The 23,094-nt window shown below is 41.2% G+C and overlaps 1 protein-coding gene across 2 annotated transcripts in view; it reads left to right on the top strand.

Annotated features, from left to right (window-relative positions):
• The window catches only part of LOC126185135 (uncharacterized), a 193,337-nt gene that overhangs the window by 88,898 nt on the left and 81,345 nt on the right, over window positions 1-23,094 (top strand). For both annotated transcript variants that reach the window (XM_049927969.1, XM_049927968.1), the window contains one exon: window positions 7,327-7,448. In XM_049927969.1, coding sequence (XP_049783926.1) covers window positions 7,327-7,448 — 122 coding nt within the window. The remainder of the gene's footprint in view (window positions 1-7,326; window positions 7,449-23,094) is intronic.

The following is a 23,094-nucleotide window of genomic DNA, read 5'->3' as shown; positions in this document are numbered from 1 at the left end:
CATCATCGGTTATTTTGCTCCCCAAATAGCAAAACTCCTTTACTACTTTAAGTTTCTCATTTCCTAATCTAATTCCCTCAGCATCACCCGACTTAATTCCACTACATTCCATTATCCTCGTTTTGCTTTTGTTGATGTTCATCTTATATCCTCCTTTCAAGACACTGTCCATTCCGTTCAAGTGCTCTTCCAAGTCCTTTGCTGTCTCTGACAGAATTACAAGGTCATCGGCGAACCTCAAAGTTTTTACTTCTTCTCCATGAATTTTAATACCTACTCCAAATTTTTCTTTTGTTTCCTTTACTGCTTGCTCAATATACAGATTGAATAACATCGGGGAGAGGCTACAACCCTGTCTTACTCCTTTCCCAACCAAATGCTAGAAACGTAGGTTTGCCTTTTCTTAATCTTTCTTCTAAGATAAGTCGTAAGGTCAGTATTGCCTCACGTGTTCCAACATTTCTACGGAATCCAAACTGATCTTCCCCGAGGTCGGCTTCTACCAGTTTTTCCATTCGTCTGTAAAGAATTCGCGTTAGTATTTTGCAGCTGTGACTTATTAAACTGATAGTTCAGTAATTTTCACATCTGTCAACACCTGCTTTCTTTGGGATTGGAATTATTATATTCTTCTTGAAGTCTGAGGGTATTTCGCCTGTCTCATACATCGTACTCACCAGATGGTAGAGTTTTGTCATGACTGGCTCTCCCGAGGCCATCAGTAGTACAAATGGAATGGTGTCTACTCCCGGGGCCTTGTTTCGACTCAGGTCTTTCAGTGCTCTGTCAAACTCTTCACGCAGTATCTTATCTCCCATTTCGTCTTCATCTACATCCTCTTCCATTTCCATAATATTGTCCTCAAGTACATCGCCCTTGTATAAACCCTCTATATACTCCTTCCACCTTTCTGCCTTCCCTTCTTTGCTTAGAACTGGGTTGCCATCTGAGCTCTTGATATTCATACAAGTGGTTCTCTTTTCTCCAAAGGTCTCTTTAATTTTCCTGTAGGCAGTATCTATCTTACCCCTAGTGAAACAAGCCTCTACATCCTTACATTTGTCCTCTAGCCATCCCTGCTTAGCCATTTTGCAGTTCCTGTCGATATCATTTTTGAGACGTTTGTATTCCTTTTTGCCTGCTTCATTTACTGCATTTTTATATTTTCTCCTTTCATCAATTAAATTCAATATTTCTTCTGTTACCCAAGGATTTCTATTAGCCCTCGTCTTTTTACCTACTTGATCCTCTGCTGCCTTCACTACTTCATCCCTCAGAGCTACCCATTCTTCTTCTACTGTATTTCTTTCCCCCATTCCTGTCAATTGTTCCCTTATGCTCTCCCTGGAACTCTGTACAACCTCTGGTTCTTTCAGTTTATCCAGGTCCCATCTCCTTAAATTCCCACCTTTTTGAAGTTTCTTTAGTTTCAATCTGCAGTTCATAACCAATAGATTGTGGTCAGAATCCACACCTGCCCCAGGAAATGTCTTACAATTTAAAACCTGGTTCCTAAATCTCTGTCTTACCATTATATAATCTATCTGATACCTTTTAGTATCTCCAGGATTCTTCCAGGTATACAACCTTCTTTTATGATTCTTGAACCAAGTGTTGGCTATGATTAAGTTATGCTCTGTGCAAAATTCTACAAGGCGGCTTCCTCTTTCATTCCTTCCCCCCAATCCATATTCACCTACTATGTTTCCTTCTCTCCCTTTTCCTACTGACGAATTCCAGTCACCCATAACTATTAAATTTTCGTCTCCCTTCACTACCTGAATAATTTCTTTTATCTCGTCATACATTTCATCTATTTCTTCATCATCTGCAGAGGTAGTTGGCATATAAACTTGTACTACTGTAGTAGGCATGGGCTTTGTGTCTATCTTGGCCACAATAATGCGTTCACTATGCTGTTTGTAGTACCTAACCCGCACTCCTATTTTTTTATTCATTATTAAACCTACTCCTGCATTACCCCTATTTGATTTTGTATTTATAACCCTGTAATCACCCGACCAAAAGTCTTGTTCCTCCTGCCACCGAACTTCACTAATTCCCATATATCTAACTTTAACCTATCCATTTCCCTTTTTAAATTTTCTAACCTACCTGCCCGATTAAGGGATCTGACATTCCACGTTCCGATCCGTAGCACGCCAGTTTTCTTTCTCCTGATAACGACGTCCTCCTGAGTAGTCCCCGCCCGGAGATCCGAATGGGGGACTATTTTACCTCCGGAATATTTTACCCAAGAGGACGCCATCATCATTTAATCATACAGTAGAGCTGCATGTCCTCGGGAAAAATTACGGCTGTAGTTTCCCCTTGCTTTCAGCCGTTCGCAGTACCAGCACAGCAAGGCCGTTTTGGTTAATGTTACAAGGCCAGATCAGTCAATCATCCAGACTGTTGCCCCTGCAACTACTGAAAAGGCTGCTGCCCCTCTTCAGGAACCACATGTTTGTCTGGCCTCTCAACAGATACCCCTCCGTTGTGGTTGCACCTACGGTACGGCCATCTGTATCGCTGAGGCACGCAAGCCTCCCCACCAACGGCAAGGTCCATGGTTCATGGGGGATAGCTGTAAAATATCAAGTCTCAAGAACTTTGAATGATAGAAAACCTGTCTTTGGGGTATTTTTTCATTTGGTGTGTGTGTGTGTGTGTGTGTGTGTGTGTGTGTGTGTAGGGGAGATTGGGGGACTTAGACTATTTGGAAATTATTTATTGTATTCTCGGGATACACAATATTGCCAGAATATGAACTGTATAAGAAGTATACAAAATGATGTAGCAGTTACATCTGAAGGTAGCAAGGTATCTTTCTCCTGTATCGTGGGACTGGGTTGATGGAGTGACTTCGGCCAAGTTCGAGTGGATCCACAATGATGCTAACTGTCGGCAGATATAAAAATTTGATCGACTGTTGCCACAGAAGCCGTCGCCAGAAGGGATAATGGTACGACGTTCCATTGTCAATCTCACGGAGAAGAATTTGGACGACGCTACGCTGTCTGTATTAAGCAAGGGACTCAATTTTGCACCTACACCTACAGCACTGCCATTAATAAGTATTTTGAGTGGTGTTGAAGAAGCTGTACGACGTCTTCCTTTGGATGCTGCGGACGAAATAAGAAGGGAAACTTGCCGTGCTCTGTTGAAGGCTCCTACTCAACGCAGTAATTTAACCTCTGCAGAAAGGGTTGCATTACGAAATCTGAGAGAGGACCCTGACATAGTGGTATTGAAAGCTGACAAAGGTAATGCAACTGTTTTGTTACCGCGTGGTGTGTATAAAGATAAGATGTATGGTCTGCTAAGTGACTCTACCTATAGGAGGATTGATTACGATCCTACAGGACGTGTGCAACGAAAAACTTCAGCACTATTAAATTCCTCCTCCTTACCGCAAGAGACCATCAAGAGGTTAAGACCACATGGTTGTGTACCTCCAAGACTGTATGGCCTTCCAAAGATTCATAAAGAGGGTCTTCCTCTGCGTCCAATAGTGAGCAACATTGGAGCTCCTACATATGATTTAGCTAAACATTTCGCTTCCTTACTGAGACCTTTCGTAGGCAAGTGCTCACATCACATACGAAACTCAGCTGATTTTATCAATAGACTGGGGGCTCTGCGTCTTAGCAGTGTAGACCTTCTAGTAAGTTTTGATGTGGTCTCACTTTTTACAAAAGTTCCCCTTGCAGATTCTTTGACACTGATTGGTAACATGTTTCCTGTTGATATCACTGCTTTGTTCAGGCACGCTCTTTCCTCAACTTATTTTATGTTTAATCAAGAATATTTTGAACAGACTGACGGTGTCGCCATGGGTAGTCCCCTGTCTCCTTTGGTGGCCAACCTTTTTATGGAGGATTTTGAAGAGAGAGCGCTTGAATCAGCTTCCCTGAAGCCAACAGTTTTTTGGCGGTATGTGGATGACACTTTCATAGTGTGGCCTCATGGAGAAGATAAATTAATGGAGTTTCTACATCACCTCAGTTCCATTCATAGCAACATCCTGTTCACCATGGAAATAGAGAAATATGGTTGTTTGCCTTTCTTGGATGTCCTGGTTCGAAGGAAGAATGATGGTTCTCTAGGGCATTCAGTTTACCGGAAACCCACTCATACTGATTTGTACCTGCAAGCATCGAGTTGCCATCACCCATCGCAAACCATGAGTTTGCTTAAAACACTAGTTCATAGAGCTCATACTGTCTCAGATCTAGCTTACCTCAAGAACTCGCCCATCTAAAGACAGTATTCAGCGAAAATGGGTATTGCATCCGGCAGATTAACAGGGCACTAACAGTTAGAACTAAGAAGCAGGAAGTGAATAAAGAGGAGAACATGCCGGAACAATCTTGAGCTTTTCTTCCTTTCATTGGCAACACTTCATTTAGCATAGCAAGAATCCTCTGAAAATTTCAGCTAAAAGTGGTTTTCCGCCCACTATCGAAGACTGCAGACCTTGTGGGATCAGTTAAGGACAATCTGTTACTACGAAAGGCCGGAATTTACAAGATACTGTGCCAATGTGGTATGGCTTACATAGGTCAAACCACACACACCGTGAAAGAACGCTGCACTGAACATCAATGTTACACCCGCCTTTTGCAGCCAAGCAAGTCCGCTATTGCTGAACATTGTATTTCTACTGGACATTCAATGGAGTATGAGAAAACAATGATTTTGTCCACAGCAACGTCTTTCGGGGACTCCATTATTAAAGAATCCGTAGAAATACGACTGGCGGAAAATCTGTTAAACCGTGACAGCGGCTACCAGCTGGACAGTGCATGGAATCCCATCATCTCCACGATTTGCTCAAATCGAAGACGACAGAGTGCGTCAACGGCCGTGGCAAACAGCAATGCAGAGGGCGACTGAGTTCCGCTATTCCACCAGCGAGGGCGCTGCCGGCGGGCAGTGTGGTTCAACTATCAAGTTTTTGACGCATGCGCAGAATAGTTACAGTACGCTATATATTGTGGAATGGAGGACGTTTTCGCCAGTCTGCGACGGCTCACCTGAAGATGACTGGCAGGTGCCCAGTTGAAATATCATGCAAAGTATTGAACGATGACCGGCTGCAAGTCCGAAATTTGTTTGAACAGTCAATTCGCCGGGAAAATTTTAAAATTCACACCTCCATTTCTGATTACATCTAAAGAGGATGGGAAAGTTGAGAAATTGTAACACTGTTTAGTGTTGTGCAATAGTAACACTTCATTCCATGTGTATCAAACAGTGGTTTGTCAAATGAAACATACCAAGTTTTCCTTCATTGTTTAGAACTTCTGTTGGTAATAAATAAAGGGGAAGGGGGGGGAATCTTGGATAATGTGACTGCCTGATTGAAGGTTGGTTCTTTATTTGTTGCATCTTGAATAACTGTATTATGGAATAGAGTTTACTGAGTTTATTAATCTCTAGATTACAGATTTCCACTGTATTTTAAGTTAATATTGAATATTATAATATAAGTATTTTCACTGCATCTTTGTAAAACTGTTTGCTGATGTAAGGTATGTGACTTTTGCTGCCAGTGCTGCTCTACTACGCCAATAAAATTTATATTGTAGTCTAGTTCATAGTTTCTAATCAGTTACAAATGATTTTTCTTTTCTTAAATGTTTGTTTTCCATTTGTATTTGTATTTTTTATTGGTCCTGTTGTCTACATAGCAGCTTAAGCATAAGACATTGGACAAGTCAAGTTATAAATGTACAGGCTGAAAGTCATTTCAAGGCATACATATTTAAGGTTGCAATAATACACTCTACATGTAAGTATTTATATAACACATTTCATTAATTTAAGTATTCTTCAATGGACTAAAAACAGTGATGCTGTAAATATGACTTTAGAGATTTTCCAAATGTATTGACCTTTGTGATAGCTTTTAAGTTTTCAGGAACTTTGTTATAAAGCTTAACTCCCACGTGAAAAGTACCTTTTTGGCACAGTGCTGTGCTGATTTGAGTCATGTGTAAGTTTCTGTTTTGTCTTGTAAAGTGATCATGTATATCACAGTTTTTTGCAGTCTCCAGTCCTTACCTATCACATTTAATTTAAAGAACAAAAGGGTTTCCATAATGTATACACATGGTAATGGAGGAATACCAGATTTCTTAAACAGGGGTTTACAAGAGTCTCTAAGCTTGCACCCAAACAAGATTCTAATGGCCCCTTTTTGTAGTTTAAAAGTGCTATTAGCTGTTTTAGAGTTTCGCAGAAGGTGACTCCATATCTAAGACGAGAATGAAAGCACGCATGATATGCATTCAATACTGTTTTCTCACTACAGCATAATTTTAATGAACAAAGAAGGTAACATGTTTTGCTCAGTTCTGCATTGAGATATTCAATATGCTTATTACATCTGATGTTACTCTGCAGCCAAAGTCCTAAGAATTTGGTTTCATTATTGTTACCAACTGGTTCGTCATTGATAGAGACTGATGGGATAAACATGTCCTTGTTAGGAACATTGTGGAATTTTAGAGCAATAGTTTTCTTACTGTTTATTACAAGCTGATTACTCTGTGCCCAGCTGCTAAGTTGTTTCGTGACCGCATTTACTGTCTGCTGTAACTGTTCATCACCGTCTCCTTTTAGTAGAATTGTGGTGTCATCTGCAAATATGATTGTTTTGTGTGCATCAACATTGCAGCTTAGATCATTTATGTACAGAAGAAACAGAAGGGGTCCCATTACTGATCCTTGGGGTACACCACATTTTATTTGTTTATAGTCAGATAAGTGATTAGATACAGTTTTTAGTTCAACATTTGTGTGCTTGATGCACGCTGCCTGCTTACGATTAGTCAGGAAGGAACTGATCCACTTGTTGGACAGACCTCGAATACCATATCTTTCAAGCTTTGATAGCATAATTTTATGGTCCACCATGCCAAAAGCTTTTGACAAGTCAATGAATACTCCTACTGTTTCCTGTTTTTTGTCCATCAGGTTTAAGATGGAATTGATGCACTCATAGACGGCAGTTGTCGTTGACCTCTTATTTCTGAATTCATGTTGTTCATTACATAGGATGCTGTTTTTATTTATAAATTTCATAAGTTTGTCATACATAACTTTTTCCAGTACTTTAGAGATGCAGGAGGAAATTGTGATGGGTTTGTAGTTATTTACATTGTCTTTATCCCCTTTTTTATATACAGGAATAACTTTTGATGTTTTCAACACATCGGGGAAAGTGCCTGCCTGAAGTGAGCAGTCACATAACTGTGTGAGTACTTCAATTAGGTTTGATGCACTCTTCTTTAACATTGTTTTTCGTTGTGTTTGCAGGCATGGGTACTATCAATCACATTTCATACCAGGCCAATATGGAGGACATCACTATCCAACACTTGCTTCATGTGCCCATCCAGAGTTGGAACGTATGGGATACTGGACACATCATGACCATAGTAAGAGATTTCATACATTATCATTTGAAGTACACTTACAGTCTGTATTCTTAGAATAAAAATGTTAAAGTGTTACAGAAACTAAAAATGGACTCACTTTTGTATAATAAAAATAAGCATGTATCAACTGAAGAAATAACACTTCAAGAAGTGGTACTGATGTAAGGGAAATTAAAGAGAATGGGAGGTTTCATTTAACCACCAAGTGAAATAAAAGAAATCAGAACAAAAACAATGTACCAATAAGTTACGTATGTATAAACATTGGAATTACAAAACAGATTTGAATGTCGAGGGGGATTACTCTCATCACATCCACAGAATTCAGGAAGCTCCTAGGTCATCCCAAATGACAAGCTCCTTGAATAGACAACCTATATATGCAATCAGTGTGTAGGTGTCAATGTGCACTACTTGTCAATGGCTACATATTAAATTTGCTCAATCACTTTTTTTGTTTTAATTTAGTTGTCAGATTTTGTGGGCCAGTCTGAGCTTAAGCTACTTGATCATCAATGAAGTCACTTCATTTTTCATTCAGTGCTGATACAAATAATTCATCCATTGTGAAAAATTGTCACCTTCTTCATAGAAAAGGTCTTTAAATTCCATTAAGGGATTGTTTCTACTGCTAATGTTCCATTACACAGTGACATCTCAATAAGCCATTAACTAACCTTATGAAATTCAGACAATTAGTAAGTGTCCCATAGTAGCATAACTGTATCAAATCATTAACTACAATAAAGGTGTGATAACGTGCAGTGACATTATGCACATGTGGAATACGGAGATCAAAGCTTGAGGTGAAATGAAGAGAGCTAAATTTACACTGGTACTTGATATGCTGATTTTGCAAATCATGTAAAAACTGGATTTATGAGGCTGAAAGTAAAACCTTGCATTTGAAACCCCTGTTGTTGTTTCAAGTACCAGAAATTTGAGCTCTGTGACATTTAAAGGTCAAATGATATGCAGAAAATACGATTTGGCAGCTCGTGCTGAAGAAACTGTATGCCCCTGACTTCTGTGTTAATTATTGGAGCAAACACAAAGTTTAGAGCGTGAAATGATCCATTCTCCTAGAATAAAATGGAAATATAAGAGCTGAAAAATCGCTTGGCACAGACCATGTGTTGAGGCAAAGACAACTTGAGTTCACATCTAAGGATAACAGCTATATCAGAACAAAGTAGAAATTGGCCACAAGTGACCCAAACCATAGATCAGATACTTAGCACAGTTCATTATCAGTTAGTCAGGATAAGTACCAGATATTTATGCCACTAGATGTGAACTCTGATAATGCTGTCTTCAGGCTGAAACAGTGGCTGTGATGGTGTACGGGTAGTGGTAGCCCTACTGTTGAAGTGGTGCTGTGCTAGGAGAGACTGCTGTAGCAGAGGTTTATTGTACGGTGTGTCTCCGGTCTCCCTACACGATGTGACATCTGTAATGTGCAGAGTGTAGCATTTGTATACAATCCTGCATGTAATCGCATCGCCTTCACTGTCCTTACCTCATTGTCAGGTTAAGATGCAAGCTCTCTGTTTCCTGGAGACTGAAGTGACTCACCCTGTGGCGGCTCAATCGTGAGGGTGGCTGCAGTAGATGGGAGCACCTTATCTACACTGGCAGCTACGTAACAGTGTCCGGGACAAGTGGTTCCCTCAGTGTGATTATGTCACCAGGAGACAGTGGGCAATATGTGTTGCTTACACATCTCAGTATCCTCTGGATTAATATTACTTTGAGGAGTGGCAGTATCGTGGCAGAGGACTGACATGATTTTGTGTTGCCCAGAAGATAACTGACTGTCATCAGTGCATCTGGACAGTGACCCTCTTTGTTTGTCCCAGGCATGCGCAGTTAATGGGCACTGTAGTGAAGACAGTAGATGCAGCAATGACAGTTGTAGATTTAGTGGTAGCTGCTGCTGTGTCTGACATGGGGGCTGCTTGTTACCTTGTTTATTGTAGGTGCAGTTGGTTTCAATGGCAGGAGAACTTTGTGAAATCAGCATCAGTGATAAACACCCAGCATCCATGTGTTGCAGTGACCAGTATCAACCTTGGCCATTGGCAAAACACTTGCACCCAGTCAGAAGCACCCAGGTAGCCATGACAACACATCAACATTTGTGCTGTGCTGTTGGTTTGTAATGGATATCATAGTTTATAATTGCTTAGAGAGAGAGTTCACTTATGTAAATTTTAGGCTGTTTCCTTGATAAGCTGCGGGTATGAGTCAAAAAGTGGCTGTAATGGGTTATAGTTTGTGGCCAAAGTTGTTACCTTTTAGGAAAATGTTTTTTTTAACTAACAGTGGGCTGCCCCAGCTGGTGGTGACACTTGTGTCTGTACTTTGGTGATGGGGACACTATAAATAAATCACCAAAATGAGGTGAAACCTTTGGAATTATTGTCGCAGAGGCAGTGTGTTAGATATACCACTACATTTCAAGATATTCAGGAAAAACACTGAAAAATGAAGTGCATCAACACAGATTGTAGTTATTGATAAATACACAAAAAATTTCTGATGAAAGTGTATGTTCAGAAGTGCAGTGAATGAGCTTGCTGTTAACTGTTGACCAGCTATAGCAACAAGGGAGTAGTAACACCATCAGAAACAAAGGAAGAACAGTAATACCACCATCTAAGCCAGCCAGCTCCATCAAATCAGGAAGAGAGAACCAAGTAAAAGAATCAAGAAATGTCAGAAAAACAGACTCAAAAACAGCATATCTTTAGATGCCCATAATCTCAAATTCAAGTCCTAATCAAGTAGTAAAATAATTCTACTTAATTTCTGGTGCACGAAAAATAATATAAATTTAGGATACCAGTTACAGTCAAGTTAAATTGGAGTCATCACATAGAAAATGTTGTGAGGAAGCTTGTAGTAGTGTGAGGTGGTGCCATCCTACTTCTTCTCCTACCACTCCTGCCATCCAGATAATATTTTTGTTTACTTGATCTCGTGTCGTAAATAACATATATATGACTACTATGCAAACTAGTACTTAAGCAGAAAATCATAAAATTTTATTAGTCACTATCTAATTTCCAGATTCCTGATGTCAGTAGCCTAATTGGTTTACTGGGAAATAATTTTTGTGAAGAAATAGCCATAATTTAAGATTAATCAACAACACATGAAAATGAAATTATCAGTGAGCTAATAGATGTATATTTGTATAGCTAATTTTCAAACCTTCATTCTCCTGTTCTCTGTAGCTATCTTACTTTTCCCAAAAAGTTCCATTCAAGAAATTATTTATAATCAAAGTTCTCAGGTTCTGGAACATTCAAATCCTAAATAATTTTTGTATCCCAAATTCCTTACCATAATTTTGTAGCCCAGATTTTTCTGATTTTAAAAATGCTTACTTTCAGTAGGAGAATTTGCAAATCATTCAGTCTAAAAAATTTCATTTTTTAGCCATTTTTAGTGGGCTCCATGTCCTCAGAGATTATAATTTTGCCTTTTATCCCAAATGAAACTATATACTTCTAGAAACCTTTTCAGGTCTCAGACATCTGTGATGTATCTGTGTAGACTGAAGCGACGAATGAAAATTTGTACCGAGGTCAGAATTCAAACCCAGGTCTCCAGCTCAGTAGGCCGATGTGCTAATCGTACACCAACTCGGCACAGTGGCTTTGCGCAATTGCATAGACTACCCTAGCATGCCTCCCTCCTCAGTCCAATAGGGGGAATATCGTGTAGGCTGTGGCGTGAATGAAAATTTAGATTGAGGAAGGAGGCATGCTAGGGTAGCCCGTGCACTTGTGCAAAGCCACTGTGCCGTGGTGGCACAGTGGTTGGCGCATCTGTAGTGAGCGGGAAACCCGCATTCAAATTCCAGCCTCGGTACAAATTTTCATTCATCGATTCGTTCTGCATTACATATCATAGATGATTGAGACTTGGAAAGACCTCTGGAACCATATAATTTCATTTAGTTAAAGCACCTCTGCCTGGGTTTTAGGCGGGATCCCCCGTTTCTTTCAATGCTGAGGTGCTATTCCAATACAGCTGGAAAGCCTCTGTACTGCTGTTTGAGTTTATGGGGAAATGCCATGTGGGCTGAGGCACGAATGACAATTTGGATTGAGAACAGAGGTGTGCTACGGTAGTCTGTGCAGTTGTGCAAAGCCACTGTGCCAGGGTGGTATAGTGGATAGTGCAACTGCCTAGTGAGAAGGAGACCCAGGTACGAATCCTGGTCATGGTACAAATTTTCATTTGTCACCTCAGTCTGCTTTTAAACATTTTTCCTCTTTGTTAATCATACCACTAATAGTTCAAATGACTTGCTGTGCTGTTTATTATAAAATTATATTCTCTGATTTTGCTTTCTTTCCTGTTATTAATTAAGCTGGCCACTGTGGCCAAGCGGTTCTAGGCACTTCAGTCCGTAACCGCATTGCTACTACAGTCGCAGGTTCGAATCCTGCCTCGGGCACGGATGTGTGTGATGTCCTTAGGTTAGTTAGGTGTAAGTAGTTCTAAGTCTAGGGGACTGATGACCTCAGATGTTAAGTCCCATAGTGCTTAGAGCCATTTGAACCATTTGATAGTAATTAAATGCAATAACAAAATTTAATTAGTATTCTTTTGTCTGTCTAGTAGTAGTTGTTCAGGATAATGGATCAGTCAGTAGTCAACCATAATGTCAACGATTCTGTGTCACCATTAGTCATTTGGCACCTAGTAGCTAAATTATCAACATTTCTATGTGCCAGCCGACATGAGCAATCCTGGTTTACTTATCAAAAAGTACCGAGTCTGCAGGTATTGTGTTAACATTATGTATTTGTGGATCTCTGTGTTGGAGAAGTGTATATGTGCATCATTTTTACAAAACAATTCAAAAGTCATTGATTAGCACGAGCAATGGCCAAAAGTCCAATACGGTCCAAATCGTAGGTTGTGAAATGGCTGTGAAAACGTGGCTAGTACGGTTTGTGGCCTTCTCGGAAGACACACTGCGTGCACAACAAGTGGCCGTACTGTTCACAAGCGAGTTCGAGGGTGTCTGTGGAAGTCGCACCCATTCCACCTCCAGAGCAGTTTTTAACTCCGGAATGGTTCCGGGGGTGAGAGGGGTGGGGAAAGGGGAGGGGTGGGAGGGGGTGTCGCAACTGCCCTCCCACGAGCATCTCGAGCGTGTTCAATAAGGTTCAGATCAGGTCATTTAGCCAGTCAAACCGTGCAGTGAATAGCCTTACTTTGCAGATATTCATTAACCAGTTGGGCCCTTTGTGGCCGTGCGTTGTAATCCATAAAAATGAAATGAGAGCCAACAGCACTCTTAAAAGGCTGCACATAGGTTTCTAGGATCTCCTGCATGTACCTTTGGGCATTCACAGAACCACTGCCAAACACATGGAGCATTGTGTGGGTATCGTGCATGATCTGTGCCCAAATTGGCACATCTCCACCACGTGTCCGTTTCCCTGATTATGTGGGGATGCTGTCATGTCCCATGTTCCCTCCATATGAAGACTTGCCAAGAGTGAGGTTGTAGACTAACTCTGGACTCGTCCACGAAGAGAACATTACCGTATTGAATTGTCCACTGTCTGTGTTGTATGCACCACCATTGTAAACGCTCTCTTTTGTGGGAGAGGGTGAGTGGGAAGTACATGGCCAGCTTTCTAGCATATACGCCCTGTCTCATGTTGCCTTCTGGGAATTGTCTTCACGGAAACTGATTTTTTGAGGCAACAGCGAGGTATGAAAGAGTTGGGCGATTGTAGAAGTCCTTTGGCGCTTGTCTGAAAGCACCAAATACTGATTGTCATTGGCTATTGTGGCTTGTGGACAACCTTGTCCTGAAACTTCCTGGCAGATTAAAACTGTGTGCTCGACCGAGACTCGAACTCGGGACCTTTCCCTTTCGCGGGCAGAAGTAAAGCTGTGAGGACCGGGCGTGAGTCGTGCTTCGGTAGCTCAGATGGTAGAGCACTTGCCTGCGAAAGGCAGAGGTCCCGAGTTTGAGTCTCGGTCAGGCACACAGTGTTAATCTGCCAGGAAGTTTCGTATCGGCACACACTCCGCTGCAGAGTGAAAATCTCATTCTGGAAACCTTGTCCTGGTCCTCTGCTCAGTGTCCCACTTGTTTTAAACTGCACTCACAAATTCGAGATGACACTTGGTGTTACATCTGGTTGTCTTGCAACCTGAGCTTGGTACTGCCCTGCCTCAAGCCTACCAATGATTATCCATCTTATGCCATTGCCTAAGTGATGATGTGTACTCATTTCACCTAAACAAACAGAAAGGAAATGACATTATTCGTAGAAGGCAATGACTACTGTACTGTGCTGTGGACGTAGCTGTGCAGACTTTTATACTTCCCACTGTCATTGGACAGCCCACATGAACATGTAACCTTATCTCAGCAATGCCAGGACCACAGTGTTTGTGTATGGCACCCCACAGTCCCGGTTTTGTGTGTTTTTTTCGGAGAAATTTGGGAAAATGGCACCCATCTCTTAATTTTGTCCACCATTTTAGCAGGAGGGTGAGCCAAGACGACAAATTTATAAGATCGCCAACAATGAATCATCAGGTCATGTAAGCTACAAAGTGAACCGAGGCTTGCATTTAATTGGCAAAACAAATACAAGATGCAAGAAATCCACTGAAGAGACTACATACACTATACTAGTCCATCCCCTCTGGAGTGTTGTTGCATGGTATCTGATCCTTAACAGATAGATTGACAGAGGACAACAAAAAAGTTCGAAGAAGGACAGATTGTTTTGTGTTATGGATGTGAGCAGTGCATCAGGGTGGTAATCATTAAAACAAAGGCATTTTTTGGTGCAGTGAGATCTTTTCACAAAGTTTTAATCACCTACTTCCTCCTCCAAATATTTTGTTGAGTGTGACTTACATAGGGAGAAATGGCCACTGTAATAAAATAAGGTAAATCACAACCCATACGAAATAGTCTGAAAGTGGTTCTCTGAACCTTCTGCGAAACACTTTTAAGTGTGAATTGCAGAGTAATCATGTAGATGTAGACTTCAGTGTAGTATGGGGCTCTAAGCTATCCTACACCAGAGTTGTGTTGTTGAGACCTTTGTTACCTCAGAAGATTCGTGTCTTCTAAATGTCAGTGGTTATGCTGGAGTTGGGTCATTCTCTACTGTTGACTTGACAGTCTGCTTTCCTACTTTTTCAGTGGAAAATGGTCACAGACTTGCATTCACGAGACAACTTCCCTGTCTGTATCCGCTTCACGGATAGAGTAATACCAGAATGCATAGTCAGTAGAGAAAACTGAAGGGGGGGGGGTGCTGTAGGTATAGGTGCATCTCATTACTAATGTGAACCTTTTTGCATGTAATGCATCTGTCCCAAAGTCATCAGTCCAGCTTCAAAGGTAGCAGGTCTCATCTAGCAGGGGATGAGTATCCTCCACAGTTAGTCAGGCAGGCAACTATGAAATGCTTCAGGTACCAATAGTCAGCTTAGAAACTCACAGCCTTTCAGATCCTGAAGCCAAAGACAGTAAAATATGATAAATCACACTAAACAAGAAGATTCTGTGATATTATTTATGAACTTCTTACATAATTTCATGGATTGTGTAAGGTTATGGGAAACTAAAAAGAGGATTTCTGGCAAATTTGTTGAGAATCAGTAACAGCTGTAATGAAACAGAGGTGTCTCACCACTGCTCTTGAAATCATTACCCTCATGATGGCGAAGTACTTCTCTTTGATCACTGTCACGTGAAACCAGAATCCGCTCTTCCACTACTGACTGGCATTAAAGGTGACTGGTGACTGGAACTTCCTTTTCAATAACCCTGAAAATTACAGCTGCATCTTTTCTATGTGGGAGCTGGATTCTTCATTGTCTGTGGCCTTGAAAATGTCGTAGTTGATTCCTTGGATGATTAGAAACTTCCTTAACTGATGGAGGGAGCAAGTTTTGACATCCACCTGAAACGGGGAAAGACTGTACTGTGTCCAGTAGTTATTGTGGTGCTGCTCCTCCAAGATATATAATGAAGTGACTCGCAGTTAACTAACATTTGACTAGGGTTTTTAAAACCAGGAAATTACTTTCCTCACTTTCAGTCTGTGTTCAGGAGGTATCATTTAACCTCTGACAGACTTACATGGTTCCCATACCTGAAGCACATAACTTGAAGACCTAAGTGTGTAAGCACATCAGCTACATGTCATTTGGAACAGAATGAATGTGTCTGTTCTAATTCTTTTCAAGTGGAATGTGTTTTTTTTGTGGTCATGGCTTTACAATGGCTGAATTCTTTGCATTTGGGCTTGACCATTTTATCATTCGTGCACTTCGCCATGAGAGCATTAGGCCAGTAACAGGGCATATAAAACACTTGCCATACAGAATGATTTGTAATGTACTGACAACCCCCCCCTCTCCCCCCCTCCCCCCCCCCCCCCCTCCCCCCCAGTTTTTGGCATTCCACACTACTGTCTGCTCTGCAATAAAGCAATAAAGAACTTTAATGATTCAGCTGAGCGTGATCTACGGTATTGTTACTGTGTGTGACCCATATAGTTGGGCATAATTCAGCACGACATTGTTCACCATTGTAGATATTTTGTTGCTTACAGAGGGAGAAACCGTTGGCTACTCTACAATATTCTCAAAATCTGTCCTCAAGATTTGTTTACCATGTTTCATACAGTATTATATTTAATCACAATAGCACTGGACAGGTTAGATGTTGCCATGCTCCCCTTCACACTTATACAGCAAATAAGATCAGCCACCCCAGGACACCTATTTCTCCCTGCTGTGGTAGAGGAAAGCTGTTTGTTATATATAAAGGCAGGCTTATATTCAGGGAAACTAAACTGCATACAAAGCAGGGGAGATATTGGCTTAAAATACATTGTAGAACTGGTTACCAGGTCCTGCATGCTAACATGTTCTTTTTTTTTTTTTTTTTTCTTCGGGAGGGGGGGGGGGGGTTGTGGTTACCAGGTCCTGCATGCTAACATGTTTTTTTTTCTTTGGGAGAGGGGGGGGGTTGTGTAACAACAAGCTGCAGTCAGTGAAGCCAGTAGTATAGCTGTGGGTTTCAACCTTCTAGCAACTGATGTGAGTGCCAGTAATTTAAATGTACCTTCAAGTAGGATACTGTTAAATGTGACAGAGATTGCTACTCTGGCCAGAGGACTCACCAACATGTCGTGCTTGGGATGTGCAGATTTCTGTACACCACATTTTAGCAGAAAATATTTTATGTCATAACAAATGGGCAGAAACCAGTTTACCAGGTGCTCTGTACTTTAGTTTTGCTGGCAAGGATACGAACGTCCCCAAGGGCTCAGCATTTGTTTGCTGGGAACGACCTTGGCGACCCTCGAGTTCCCAAGCTTCCTGAACTGGGGACTGGGAAGTACCGCAAGAAGTACCGCAAGTCCTCTGTCACCATAAGCTCAGAGCATGCTTCAGACGATGGTGGAGTGTTGTTTGTCATAGGGTCCAGGGATCTTGGCTCAACTGCTCAAATTGCGAGGGTGGTACAACCCTTTATTTAAAATAAATAAATCAGAAGTCAGCACCTTATATCCTGTCATTCAGACAGCTGAAGTTGCCCGAGTATATTACAGCAGGCTTTCTCCACCTTAAGGTTATGCCTTATGTCCCAAATCCCATGCACTACTTCAAGTGTCAACACTTTGGTCACACCACTGTGGGTTGTAACGGTCGGGCTATGTGGTGACACGACCCACAAACCAGGTTTTCAATTTACTGTCGCACGTACCTCGTACTCTGATGTGAAGAAAAAATTTACTCACAGTCAGGCACCAAGTTTTGTGAAATCTCTTGCCTCGACATTGGAGCAGCCTGCCCAGAAAATCAGTGCTAGCACTCGGACTATGAAGGTTGAGCAGCGCACGTGTACCTGTACCTGTAAATGCCTACCTGTACCTGTAAAGACAACTGCCAGACTGCACCGCTGGTCCTATTGCTGAAACATTAGTAGTTGCAAAATGTAATGTCAGTGAAGATAGAAAACCCTCTTGGCAGACATCAGAAGAGATCCAGCAAAGTGTTCCTATTACATCAGCCTTGCTACCATCCCCAAATCCTAGCTGGGGACCATACATGCTCGAGTAGTTATTGTAGTGTGTCCCCCCCCCCCCCCCCCCCCAGCTGTGTGGCGAAGACCTTGGAGCAAATGGTCAACTGCCTCCTTGTCTGAATCATAGAGTCCAGGCAGCTCCTTAATCGCTTTCAGTATGGACCCGGGTGGCTCCATATTTGATAACCTAGCCTTCCTTGAGGTAGCTATACTAAAGGGTTTCCTTTACTGGCGTCACCTTCTGGGTAATATTTTGACACAACTATGTGGAGGTATCTCATTCTCAGGTAGCTCCATGAATGGTGTTTTTATGGATGTCTTCTGATTTTTATTTGGTCTTTCCTCTCACCACGCTATTTTCGATACCAAGTCGGTGATGCCCACTTTGCTGTGTGACCAATTGCCAGCCTAGATGGAATTCTGAATACATTTGTTTGTGTGGGGATGGGATCTCCTCCCCCTCTGTTCCTCTTACACCTGTATTGTGGACCTTGATTCTCCACCTCAAGTTGTAAAAGTGTCCTTGGCAACATGCATCCCACAGCGAAGGGTTACCTCTGTCAGAGCTTACTCGGCCCAACAAGTCAGTGGTTGAAGGATGCACAGGTTATGAGTGCAGAAGAGTTTGCTCATCCTCAGTTCCAGACTGACTTCCCAGTAAATCCCAAACTGAGGTAAAACTCCATAAGGGGAACAAAAAGAAAAAGAAAGAAGGCAGGCAAGGAATAACCCCTCCCCCACTCCTTACACACACACACACACACACACACACCAAATTATGCATGTCGATGTTATTCCTAGTCAACAGGTGATCGTTGGTTGAAACGTGACTCATCTTCTTGCCTTCTTCCCACAACCCCTGGCTACACTTATAGCCATCATCCAGTGGAACTTTTGGCTATTTTCACTCCCTAGTGGAACTTGGACAACTACTACAATAATTTTATGCAGTATCATGTACTGACTTTCAAGAAACATTTTTTGCTGAAACATATGCCATTATTCTAAGCAGTCACTGCCCCTAGTTTAGAAGTAGAGTAACCCTGAATGAAAATCAGCTCATGTCTGTACATTGATACTTGCAGATATCTTATATATACAATATACTCAATACAGCTGTAGATGCTGTGGCTATTTGCATACGGGCAAGTATAGATTTTGTTCTCTCTGATTTCTGCCTTCTACCAGATACTATAACTCTAGCCTCCTCCCCTCAATAAGAGGGTATACGATAATCTCTGCTCGAGTGACTGTTTCCTGCTTGTCATGTCTGTTTTGCATGGGCATCCAACTCAGTACCCACCATGATGGGACTTCAACATGATTTCAAACTACCACCTGGTGCTAATGCTCGAGTGTATTTTGATAACATACTACAGGAGACAACTAACACAAGACCAAAAGCAGTGGAATTAATTAGCCCCCTTTTGTTCGGAATTTCTCATCAGGAGTCCATCCCACGGTGGACACAAGAAAATGCCGAGATCAACAAACAGTGTAGATGGGAACTCCAATGACACAGGTGTCATTCATTCTAAGAAAACTATATTGGATTTAAAAGACACCATGCTGGGCCACTCTGTCTCATTAAACATCAGAAGAAGGGACTACTAGGAAAGATATTTCACTACCATAGTGACCCATGCCACCTCTTCACAGGCCAAGTTGTGTTGTGTCAATGTGCCACCAGTTTACAAACAGTACCCCTGGTTGGCAGTGTTCATACTAATTGTGCTGTTAACATGTGACCCCTTATAAGGCTCCTTTCAGTTACTGGGAACTTCTCTGCACTCTGAGAGTTGATCACAACATGATACTGGTACGTGACAGAACCCACAACCACTTGCTACAACATCTATCCATGCTTAACAAACACAAAATGCTTGTGGTCTGTAATGGTATTGGTTGTGAAAATGTGTTCCCAACCCAGTGAAGGGAAAGAATTGGTTGTCTCAGTCCTGAAACAAGGTAAAAGTGCATGTGAAACAGACAGCCTAATGCAGGATTGGCTCAGGTGACTGTTAACATAGGGGGGTTATGTAGGATTTTACTAAAGAGGATCAGGTAGTGATTGTGGGTGGGGCTGGTAATAGTATTGACAGGGATGGGGAGTATGACATAGATGGTGACCTGGAAAAGATAGCCACTCACTCTGGCAACACGAATGTGCATTTCGTGGAACTGTTTCAGCCTCACGATCGGCCTCATCTTACTACAGCCATTAGGCGTAATAACATGAGACTTGGGGGTGCGCTGATGACAGAAGGCATGAGTCACATTTCAGTGGTGTCGGTGGAGTCTATCAGCAGGATGGGTTTCACTAGACATGGCCTACACCTCAACAGGTATGGAAAGGTGAGGTTGGCAAAGCTTATAGGTGACAGCATAGGTGGGGGTGGTGGGATCACTCATGGGAAAATTCCGGTAGTTGTGGGTGTTAGAGCTGTACCTTTTTTAGATTGAAGTCAGCTGATAGGTATTTCTGCTTAAGGGAAGTCTCTCTAACAAAGAAACCATTTTCGACAAAGCTTAGGTATCCGATTAGTGAGGGAATTAGTATATTTCATCAAAATATACCAGGTATTAGAGATAAAGTTAGTGAACTGCTTATAGATGTTGACTCTGAAATTATTGGTATATCTGAACACTTCGTAAATAAGGAGATAATTCAGAGGCTTCCTTTACCAGGATACAGGTTGGCTGGCAGCTTTTCTAGGAGCCCTTTGCGGTGTGGGGGAGTAGCCATGTATGTGAAAAACGGTATCCCATTTGAGTCAATTGATGTTTCAAAGTACTGTACTGAAAAGGTGTTTGAATGTTGTGCAGGTGTGGTTAAATTTAGTGGAGCTAAACTGCTTACTGTTGTTATTTATAGATCCCCAGACTCCGATTTCACAACATTTTTGCTAAAGCCAGAGGAGGTTCTTGGTTCACTTTATAGGAAATACAAAAAGTTAGTTATATGTGGTGACTTCAGTATTAATTGTATAAGTGATTGTGCAAGGAAAAGGATGCTGGTAGACCTCCTTAATTCATATAATCTTATGCAAACTGTATTCTTTCCAACGAGAGTGCAAGGGAACAGTAGAACAACCATAGACAATATTTTTGTTCATTCCTCATTACTAGAAGGGCATTCTGTTAGCAAAAAGGTGAATGGCCTTTCAGATCATGATGCACAAATTTTAACTCTAAAAGATTTTTGTGCTGCAACACATGTTAAATATAGTTATCAACTTTTTAGGAAAGCTGATCCAGTTGCTGTAGAGACCTTTGTAAACCTTATCAAGGAACAAGAGTGGCAAGATAATTATAGTGCTGACACAGTAGGCGATAAATATAATGCTTTCCTCAAGACTTTTCTCGTGCTCTGTGAAAGTTGCTTTTCGTTAGAACATTCACAACAGGGTACTAGCACAAACAGGCAGCCTGGGTGGCTGACTAAAGGGATAAGAATATCTTGTAGAACAAAGTGGCAATTATATCAAAACGTTAGAAACGGTTACAATCTAAATGCAGCAGCCCATTACAAACAGTATTGTAAGGTGCCTAAAAAAGTTTTTAGGAAGGCAAAAAGTATGTGGTATGCAGATAGAATAGCTAAGTCTCAGGATAAAATTAAAACCATATGGTCAGTCGTAAAGGAAGTGGCTGGTCTGCAGAGACAGGTCGAGGATATAGAATCAGTGCATAGTGGGAATGTCCGTGTTACTGATAAGTTGCATATATGTACAGTATTTAATAATCACTTTCTGAATATAGCAGGTGAACTAAATAGAAACCCAGTCCCAACAGGGAATCATATAGCGCTCGTAGAAAAAAGTGTTCCGAGACTGTTACCTGAAATGCTCCTCCGTGATACTGACAAGAGGGAGATTGAGTTAATAATTAAATCACTAAAGACCAGAAGATGCTGAAGATTAGATGGGTAGATCACATAACTAACGATGAAGTATTGAATAGAATTGGGGAGAAGAGGAGTATGTGGCACAACTTGACAAAAAGAAGGGACCGGTCAGTAGGACATGTTCTGAGGCATCAAGGGATCACCAATTTAGCATTGGAGGGCAGCGTGGAGGGTAAAAATCGTAGAGGGAGACCAAGAGATGAATACACTAAGCAGATTCAGAAGGATGTGGGTTGCAGTAAGTACTGGGAGATGAAGAAGCTTGCACAGGATAGGGTAGCATGGAGAGCTGCATCAAACCATTCGCAGGACTGAAGACCACAACAACAAACAAAGACCAAGAACTCTCATGGATATGACGGGGTATCTAGCAGAATACTGACGTATTGTTCTATGTATGTTAGCCCAGTACTTAGCCATATCTGTAACTTTTCCTTTAGGAGTGGTCGGTTTCCTGACCGATTAAAGTACTCGGTAGTGAAACCACTTTTTATAAAGGAAGATAGGGATAATGTTGACAATTATAGACCTATTTCTATGTCATCGGTGTTTGCTTAAGTTATCGAGAGGGTTGTATATACAAGGTTACTGGAACATTTAAATTCACATAATTTGCTGTCAAATGTACAGTTTGTTTTAGAAATGGCTTAACAACTGAAAATGCTATATTCTCTTTTCTCTGTGAGGTTTTGGATGGATTAAATAAAAGGTTGCGAACATTAGGTGTTTTCTTTGATTTAACGACGGCTTTTGACTGTGTTAACCAAAAAATATTACTGCAGAAGTTGGACCATTATGGAGTAAGGGGAGTAGCTTACAATTGGTTCGCCTCTTACTTTAAGAACAGAAAGCAGAAGGTAATTCTCCGCAATATTGAGAGTGGTAGTGATGTTCAGTCCCAATGGGGCACTGTTAAGTGGGGCGTTCCCCAAGGGTCGGTGCTGGGGCCACTGCTGTTTCTTATTTATATAAATGATATGCCTTCTAGTATTACAGGTGATTCAAAAATATTTCTGTTTGCTGATGACACCAGCTTGGTAGTGAAGGATCTTGTGTGTAATATTGAAACATTATCAAATAATGTAGTTCATGAAATAAAAGTTCATGGCTTGTGGAAAATAATTTGATGCTAAATCACAGTAAGACTGAGTTTTTACAGTTTCTAACTCACAATTCAACAAGAACTGATATTTTGATCAGACAGAATGGGCATATTATAAGCGAGACGGAACAGTTCAAGTTCATAGGCGTTCGGATAGATAGTAAGCTGTTATGGAAAGCCCATGTTCAGGATCTTGTTCAGAAACTAAATGCTGCTTTATTTACCATTAGAACAGTATCTGAAATAAGTGACATTTCAACAAGAAAAGTAGTCTACTTCACATATATTTATACGCTTATGTCATATGGTATTATTTTTTTGGGATAATTCTTCTGATTCAAAAAGGGTATTTTTGGCTCAAAAACGGGCTGTTTGAGCCATGTGTGGTGTAAGTTCGAGAACCTCTTGTCGAGCCCTATTCAACAGTCTGGGAATTTTGACATTGCCCTCACAGTATATATTTTCTTTAATCTCGTTTGTTGTTAGCAGTATTAGCTTATTCCCAAGAGTTAGCAGCTTTCACTCAGTTAATACT

Source organism: Schistocerca cancellata, chromosome 4 (genome assembly GCF_023864275.1).
Source record: "Schistocerca cancellata isolate TAMUIC-IGC-003103 chromosome 4, iqSchCanc2.1, whole genome shotgun sequence".
Taxonomy (NCBI): Eukaryota; Metazoa; Arthropoda; class Insecta; order Orthoptera; family Acrididae; genus Schistocerca; species Schistocerca cancellata.
The sequence above is the reverse complement of the archived record's forward strand: the minus strand, read 5'-3'. Positions and strand labels throughout refer to the sequence as shown.